The 8052-nt window shown below is 54.5% G+C and overlaps 1 protein-coding gene across 1 annotated transcript; it reads left to right on the top strand.

Annotated features, from left to right (window-relative positions):
• Positions 1 to 529: 529 nt before the first annotated feature.
• Positions 530 to 7490, top strand: GFI1 (growth factor independent 1 transcriptional repressor). Its single transcript, XM_054592058.1, has 6 exons — positions 530 to 674; positions 1028 to 1210; positions 3098 to 3573; positions 3701 to 3838; positions 4861 to 5026; positions 7312 to 7490. Exons 1-6 carry the CDS (start codon positions 560 to 562, stop codon positions 7488 to 7490), a joined length of 1257 nt encoding a protein of 418 aa, XP_054448033.1. The 5' UTR covers positions 530 to 559.
• Positions 7491 to 8052: the final 562 nt, after the last annotated feature.

Raw genomic sequence — 8052 nt, 5'->3', positions numbered from 1 at the left:
GCAAGCCTCTTCCGGGTCCCGACCACGGACACATCCCCCAGCCCTAAAGGTATCCCTGTGCCCCCTCGCTCTTCCCCAGCCCCCAAGCAGAGCCCAGTGGGCAGTAAACGGTCGAGTTGGAATAGCTGGCCCGTTCCGTACACCAGCTCTTCGGAGAGTTTGATTGCTGGAGCGAGTTTTGCTAGAGAAGGGGAGGGGCCGAGGGGCGTGTGCAGGGCAGAAGGAAGAGGCCTGAGCCCGGGCCCCAGGATGGGTTATACCGCTGAGCTGTGGCGGAGACGGCAGCGGGCTCGCGCCACCTGTCCGAGTGCCACCTGGTGAGCGTGGCGCAGTGGGGCCAAGCCCCTCCTCTCGCGGGCCTTTCTCGCTCCTCCCCGGCCCGAGTTCTGTCTCCGCCCGGTTGCCCATTCCCGGGCCCGGAGCGCGCTGACCCCTTTTCCACCCGGGTCTCTTCTCGCAGGTCTCGCCTAGTTGGGGCTGAGCAAAAACTCGGGGTGACAGTTTGGTGACGGTGGCTCCAGGGACCCTTGGAACGGAGTGGGGTGCGCGCCCGACCATCATGCCGCGTTCGTTCCTTGTGAAGAGCAAGAAGGCTCACAGTTACCACCAGCCGCGTTCCCCGGGACCTGACTACTCCCTTCAACTGGAGAATGTACTGGCGCCAGGCGGAGCAGGTGCGGAGCGCGGGCCGGGCGGGGCTGCTCCCGGGGACGTAGACTCTGAGCCCCGCCACACCATCCCCCAGGAACCGAGAAGGGAGGCCCGTCGTCCCCTCTGCTGTGTGTTTTGTTTCCTACAGTCCGGTCCTGAGTCTCCCCCACCCCCCACCCCCGCTCCCGTCCCCCCGACCCATGGCTTGTCGCCGAGGTGCCACGGCCTCTGCTCTCGCCCTCGGATCCGGAAGGGTTCCCGGGCAGGTCGGGGAGAGGGGAGGTCGCCCGGGTGCCAAGGATTGGGGAGCACCACTTCCGAACCGTCGGGCCCAATCAGGCGCAGCCTGAGCCCCTGTACTGCCTCCTCTCCGCAGACAGCACCTCGAACACATTGGGGGCGAAGGCGGAGCCCCGGGGACGTTTGTCTCCCGAGTCGCAGCTGACCGAGGCCCCTGATAGAGCCTCCGCGTCCCCCGGCAGCTGTGAGGGCAGCGTCTGCGACCGGAGCTCGGAGTTTGAGGACTTCTGGAGGCCTCCGTCGCCCTCTGTGTCTCCAGGTAGGGACCCGTTGGGAGTTCTGGGGCCCGGGCGGCAGGGACCTCCAGGCGAGGAATGAAGCCGCGCGGCTTTGGGCGCAGAAATGCTAAATGGATGGCGAAGAGTCTTTCCTAGAGGAGGGAGCGTTTTCATGGGGTATAGGGCCCCAGGGGGAGGCATCCGGCTTCTCTGGGACTGTGACAGCAAGCTGTGGGCACAGTCCGTGACAGTCTGCTGCCGGCATCTGAGGCGGCGGGACCTGGGCTGTTCATCCCGTCCTAATTCGTTTGCGCGGAACGGGTGGGTGAGAGAAAATAACTGAGTCGTCTCGGCCGATGGCAGCGTCGACGGTTCGTTTTGCGGCCGGAGTTGATTGTTTAGGAGGCTGGGCTCCCAGGACCCAGACCGCCCCCCGCTGCCCCCGCCCCCGCCCAGTCCCGAGTCCTAAACAAACGGAGACCTGGGCGGCCTGAGAGGAAAGTGTTGTTGCCTTTACAAATTACTCTCACTCCCGCGGCGTGGGGCCCGGCAGAGCTGGGCGCCAAGCAGGAGGGACCCATCCCAGAAGAAAATCTCGGCCCCCCCGCTGAGTCCTAGCCGGCGCGGCTTGGGGGCTCATTTTATTTTTTTCGTTCTGCCTGGTCGGTCCACTTCTGGGGACCAGCACACTGGTTTCATTTCCAGCCGGCAACCGAGTTTCAAGAAAACTGAGAGCACGTTGGGTGGGGCGTGTCTAAGTTTGGGTCGGGGGATTGAGTGCGCAGACCAGCCGCATCTGCCAAGGGCTGGTTATTTCCAGATTGCATTTACTAGTTTTAAAATACACGCCCGACCCCCTCCCGCATTCAGTGCGTGGACTTCGGTAAAGGCGTAGGTCCAGCGAGTGCATCTGGGAGAGGGCGGCCGGAGGGCTCCCTTTGACTGTGCGGGACACCGCCCGGTCAGGGCTGGGCGCCGCCGGCCTCTCTCCGACGGAAACTCGGGGTGCACCTCTCTCTGGAGCGGCTAGCTTGGATTGCAGTCTGCAGTGTGTGAACAGATTTGTAAATCCGTATGCACTTAGAGAAAGTATATGTTGGGAATCTGGTTTTAGCAAAATTCATGTTGGCTGGGGGATGAAGTAAGCTGAGAATTCGGAAAGCTATTCCCCTTAGAGTTGGGGCTAAACCTTAGTTGTAAATTACTTTCTAAGAAATCTGGATGGTTTTATTTCTGTTAAGCTGGATGGGACTGGGTAGTAGTCGGCAGGCAGTTCAAGCCCCAAACCCCCTCCCAGCTGTTCCTTTGTTACCTGCACTGACTGGGCACTTAGTAATTTAAGGAATGATAAAGCCTTCGAGTTCCCCACCCCCCTTTGTTTGTTTATTTGTTTGTTTATTTGCCAGGCAGATGCCTCTCGGGTAGGCCGGGCCACATTTTGTTGGTCCTCCCGTTTCTTTCTTATCGTCCCGGAAAGAAAAGGGACCGAGTGGGAACACGTAGGGACCGGGGCGCGCCCGCGCCGGGCACTCTGCCCAAGAGCGCTGTCCAGGGCCAGAATAGTGGCCGCCTTCCCGTACCTCGCAGCTCAGCTCAGAGCATTTATTCAGCGCAGACCGTGTGGCGCGCCTTTCTCTGTGGGACCACTAGGTGCGCTGGTCGAGCCAGGAAAGACCCTCTAAACGTCATGATCTTCCGCTGTGCTGTCACCGAATTTACCTACCTCCTGACCCGATGTCATGTAAATTATCTGTTCGCTGCCTTGCTGCCTCCAGTGGTCCTCGAGGCTCCAGGGACCCGGCCTGCGTTTTATCCTGGGAGGGTCCCTGGCACCTAGCGTGGCATCTGGTGCATGGCATGCTCCACAAATGCTGGGTGCCTGGCCGTCCCTTTGAAGCCTGACCGGATGCCCTCTTGTGTCTCCGCAGCCTCAGAGAAGTCTGTGTGCCCATCACTGGACGAAGCTCAGCCTTTTCCCCTACCCTTCAAGCCGTACTCATGGAGCGGCCTGGCGGGGTCTGACCTGCGGAATTTGGTGCAGAGCTACCGGCCGTGCGCAGCCCTGGAGCGCGGCGCTGGCCTGGGCCTCTTCTGCGAGCGCAGCCCGGAGCCAGGCCACCCCGCTGCGCTGTACGGCCCAGAACGGACGGCTGGCGGCGCGGGGGCCGGGACACCTGGGGGAGGTAGCGCAGGAGGCGGCGCGGGCCTGGGCCTCTACGGCGACTTCGGGCCGGCAGCGGCAGGGCTGTACGAGCGGCCAGCGGCGGCGGCGGGCGGGCTGTACCCGGAGCGCGGCCACGGGCTGCACGCGGACAAGGGTGCTGGCGTCAAGGTGGAGTCGGAGCTGCTGTGCACTCGCCTGCTGCTGGGCGGTGGCTCCTACAAGTGCATCAAATGCAGCAAGGTGAGGCTCCCGCGCGCCCAGCTTGGCCTACCCAGCGCCCGCGCCCCTAGTCCGCGCCCAGCCTGCGCCCGCGCCCGCGCCCCTTGGCCCCTCTCAGCGGCCTTCTCCCCGGCCCCACCCGCCTCAGGTATTCTCCACGCCGCACGGGCTCGAGGTGCACGTGCGCAGGTCTCACAGCGGCACGAGACCCTTTGCGTGTGAGATATGCGGCAAGACCTTCGGGCACGCGGTGAGCCTGGAGCAGCACAAAGCCGTGCACTCACAGGTAAGCGGGGATCGGGGGAGGGGTGCGCACGGCCTTGCGCGGCCCTGCTTAGGTTTTCTCCTTCCGGGACCGTCTGCTTCTCCGTGCAGCACCAGCCGCTCTCCAACCGGCGGCTTCCTCCTTGGACTTAATCGGATCGGATTACGCCCACTCTCCTCGGCCCTGTCCCCTTGCCTAGCTGTAGGTGTGTAGAAAGAGGTAGGATGGTGGCCAGCTCAGTCCTCGAGGCAGCCCTCGAGTTTGGTGTCATGTCATTGGGAGCCTTCAGAGTATGATTCTAATCATTGCTTTGGGTTTGAGGAAAGTTTGTAGGCACTCTTGCTGCTGATGTGTTTATTGGCTCTGTTTCTTTCCCTCAGTTTCTTTGTACCAAATGGGGGTCATTCAATTTGCATTGGCCCCTCCTGACTGCAAAGGAGAGATCTTTGGTCATTTAGAGCATCTAGTAGCATGTTTGTCCTGCTATGCTTTGATTCATTCATTTAAAATATTTGTTGCCCTATCAGCTTCCAGGTGATAGGCTCATGCGAATCTTATAACACACCAGATCCCTGACAGGATGCTCCCGCCGAGATTACAGTTTAGCTGACAGAAGGTAGATAAGCAAATTAGTGTACAAGTAATTATGACAGGACAATGCTTACTTACGGATACTTATTTATGAAAAAGCATTTGCTCATCTCTGTCAACACCCACACTGGCTGGAGGGAGGGGGCATCTCAAATGACTGAGGTCTAAGCCTCACGTTGGGAAGGGTGGAGAAGTTATTGTAAGTGGGTGTCAAAAAAGCAGGGTGGGGATACGGTTTTGCCATGGGGTGTGGAGGGTTGTGGGTTAAAAGTGTTTGGGTAGAAAAAATGATACGGGGGAAGAGAATAAGGGTCGGGAGGGGAGAGGTTGGAAATCAATGGAAGGAGAGAAAATAATAGGGCAGGCTCTTTGGAAACAGAGTCTGGAAGAAACGAAAGCTCTGGTTTCCTTAGGTTAGTGGTAAGGAGAATGGCACATTTTTCTCTCCACAGGAACGGAGCTTTGACTGTAAGATCTGTGGCAAGAGCTTCAAGAGGTCGTCGACGTTGTCCACACACCTCCTCATCCACTCAGACACCCGGCCCTACCCCTGTCAGTACTGTGGCAAGAGGTTCCATCAGAAGTCAGACATGAAAAAACACACCTTCATCCACACTGGTGAGCTGAAGGCCCTTTGCTTGTAGGGAACATCCCGTGAGGGGTGAGGGGCAAGGACATGTTCTGTCCCTGAGGCCAATATAATTCACCTTCTCTGTGATATTCTGGCTGCAGAATGAGTGGCAAATGAGACCTAATCCCTGCAGTATGTAAAAGAAGGTGAGGTAGATTCTCTTAGGTTCATTTACACACATGGTTCTCCACAGAGGGGACTTGATTTGGGATTGTATCTGAAGAACAGGTCACCTGCAGTTTCCCTATTCTTGAGAGAATATTTTGCTCTATTTTCTCAGCTGCTCCAAATGCTGCCTGCTCTGGGTGAAATATGAAGCTCCAGGGTCCTTTCAGGGCCTTTGCTATAAATGTTTACCTAGAGATTGAGGACTTCTCTTAGGTTCCCACCCAGCCTTTTGGAGGCGGGGCTTATGTGTGGTCTCTTGGCTGCATATTTAGGAGTCTGAGAGGTTATTCAAAGTGAGGAGGGGAAAACAATGGTAAACATTGCTAAGCTCTCTGTTAAGTACTTTGTAAATGCATGATCTCACTTAATGCTGTAAGAACTCTGGGAGATAGAGACTATTCCTGATTCCCATTTTAGAAATGAGGAAAGCGAGGCCCAGGAGGGTTAGGTAACCTGCCTGGGGTCACATTGCCAGGACTTCAGTTCAGGTCTGTCTCACCTCAAGTGTCTATGCCCTTGACTACTCTTTATTGTATTCTATTCTCAGAGTCATGGAGGCTGGTAGATAGAAAAAACTTGTATTCACTTACTGACCTCTTAAAAATATCAGCAAGTTCATAATACTGATAATTCTGTACTTATTATAATTCTTTATAATTTATAAAGTGCTTTCAAGTCTATCACTTTATTTGCTTCTTACTGCCATCCCATCCCAGTAAGAAGGAGCTGAAATTACCATCCTGAAATTCAGAAATGGAATGACGTACCAAAGGTCCTGGGGCCATGGAATGCTCTGACTTCCAATTCTGTCCTCTTTCCCTAATGTTTTGATTGTGTGTAGGTGGCAGCTTCAATGCCAGAAGCACTGTCTTTAATAATCAACAACACATTAGAACCAGAAATCTGTTTTCTTTCAGAATATGAATACTGATTTAAAACAAATTGCAGTGTTCCAAACACTTAACATTAATGTTTATAAACATGCCTGGGTGGTGCAGATGCCCCCATCAGAAAACCCAGAAAAATATCCCCCTTTTATCATGCCCCGGTGCCTGAAATTTCCATGTAACTCACTCCTTTTAGTAGAGGTATTCAAGACGCTTATCAAAATGCAACTAGGATCTTGACTGAATGAAACATTAAGCCCTTATCAAACATTTACATTATAGCTAGAATTCGTTTCTCAGATTTGTTTGACCCTAAAGAGATAGGATAAGTTTTGATGGGTGGTTCCTTATCAAGGAAATCTGAAGCATGAAGGCAGAAAGGGGTGCAGTAAGAGGGGTGGAGGGTTCCTCAAACACAAACTTCATCTACTTGGCATTTTTTCCAGCATCAAGCCCTGACTATAATGCCATGCTGAGGCTATTTGGAAATCCATGCTCTTTCCCCAAATGTTAAAACAGGTCATGAATTGGGGGAAAAAAACAAAACCTTTTCAATCTGTTATTTATTAATCTATGGTGAAGAGTTAACTTCTGATTAACCTCATAAAAAGAAAGTAAAATCAAGATGGAAAGGGATCAGCTAACTTAAGAAATAATTTGTGGCCCAAATGTGGATTTTTAAAAATAAGACTTTGAGAAATGTTCATACTTCAGGTGCATTCTATTGTCCGTCAAGAGCAAGAAAGAAGACGGGTTCACTCTTCCATACAAACTAACCCCCACTAGGAAACTCAGATTTGAAAACTTCCTCTGAATGAGAACAGTCACATGGTTTGAAGGACAACATCCACCCCCACCCCCACCCCGTCCTGTTGAACATCTGCTGTGGGAGCTCTCTGCTTCTAAAGACAGGGGAGTCCTCCCCAGGTGGATTCAGCTGTGAGCCTGGGGAGGGCCCATGGCCTTTGCTGTGTTTCCTGTTAACAGGAAACGGTTTGAGGCCTTTGGCTGGGAACCCCCACTCAAAAAGTCACCCTTTCACCTGGTGCGCCCACAGCTTCGCAGGACTTGTGTTGCAACACATCACCCTCCAAATTACTTGAAGGCCTCAGACTATCGTGCAGCCAGATGCTGCCAAGAGCATGTGGGTGCAGTGAGTCCCCTCTAGCTTCATCACAGACTCATACTTCCTCTCCTCGCCCCCTCTGTTCCTGCAGGTGAGAAGCCCCACAAGTGCCAGGTGTGCGGCAAGGCATTCAGCCAGAGCTCCAACCTCATCACCCACAGCCGCAAGCACACAGGCTTCAAGCCCTTCGGCTGCGACTTGTGTGGGAAGGGCTTCCAGAGGAAGGTGGACCTCAGGCGGCACCGGGAGACACAGCATGGGCTCAAATGAGTGCCCTGGCTGGCCACAAGCAGCAGTGACACAACACTAGGGAGCACAGCCTCCCCACTTGCCACCGCCCACTTCTGACTTCTCAGGCCCCCCCAGGCCAGTCTGCAGATCCCAGCAGGGTGATCCTCCTTCACCTCACTTCCTGGAGCTGCCAGAGGGAAAAGTTACCTTTTCAAAGTTCGTCCTGGAGCTGGAACCACATGACTCACTGTACTTTGGGCACAAGGAATGGGCTCCTCTACACCTGAAGACTCGGAGGCAAGAGGGGCTCAGATAAAATCTTTGGCCCCTCAGTCCTTCCTATTCCTGGCCCTGCTCCAAAGACAGGAAGTTCCTTCAGGTTTCTTCCTTCCTCCTCCTGACCTACCCGACACTTGTGTGGAAGAGGAAGAATCACCTTTGCAAGGTAGACAGACGCTCATTTTTAAAAATCTAGGACGAAGAATGAGTGTTATTTTTCTTTTTTTCCTTCTAGGGGGTCAGTTGACCCCTTTCTGTTGGGTGCTGCCTGTAAACCTTGGAGGAATCATTTCTCCCACTGGAAGACTGGCTCAGAAACTGG

The sequence above is a fragment of the Pteronotus mesoamericanus genome, unplaced genomic scaffold, assembly GCF_021234165.1.
Source record: "Pteronotus mesoamericanus isolate MK-2021 breed Mesoamerican mustached bat unplaced genomic scaffold, CSHL_Meso_final scaffold_31, whole genome shotgun sequence".
Taxonomy (NCBI): Eukaryota; Metazoa; Chordata; class Mammalia; order Chiroptera; family Mormoopidae; genus Pteronotus; species Pteronotus mesoamericanus.
Note: the sequence above shows the minus strand (reverse complement) of the source record. Positions and strands in the feature narration are given on the sequence as shown.

Excerpts from the sequence above, each read along its gene's own strand:
- GFI1 (XM_054592058.1), top strand. The coding sequence starts at position 560 with ATGCCGCGTTCGTTCCTTGTGAAGAGCAAGAAGGCTCACAGTTACCAC. Across the intron at positions 675-1,027 it reads ACTGGCGCCAGGCGGAGCAG|ACAGCACCTCGAACACATTG; the intron begins GTGCGGAGCGCG and ends TCCTCTCCGCAG. Across the intron at positions 3,574-3,700 it reads AGTGCATCAAATGCAGCAAG|GTATTCTCCACGCCGCACGG; the intron begins GTGAGGCTCCCG and ends CACCCGCCTCAG.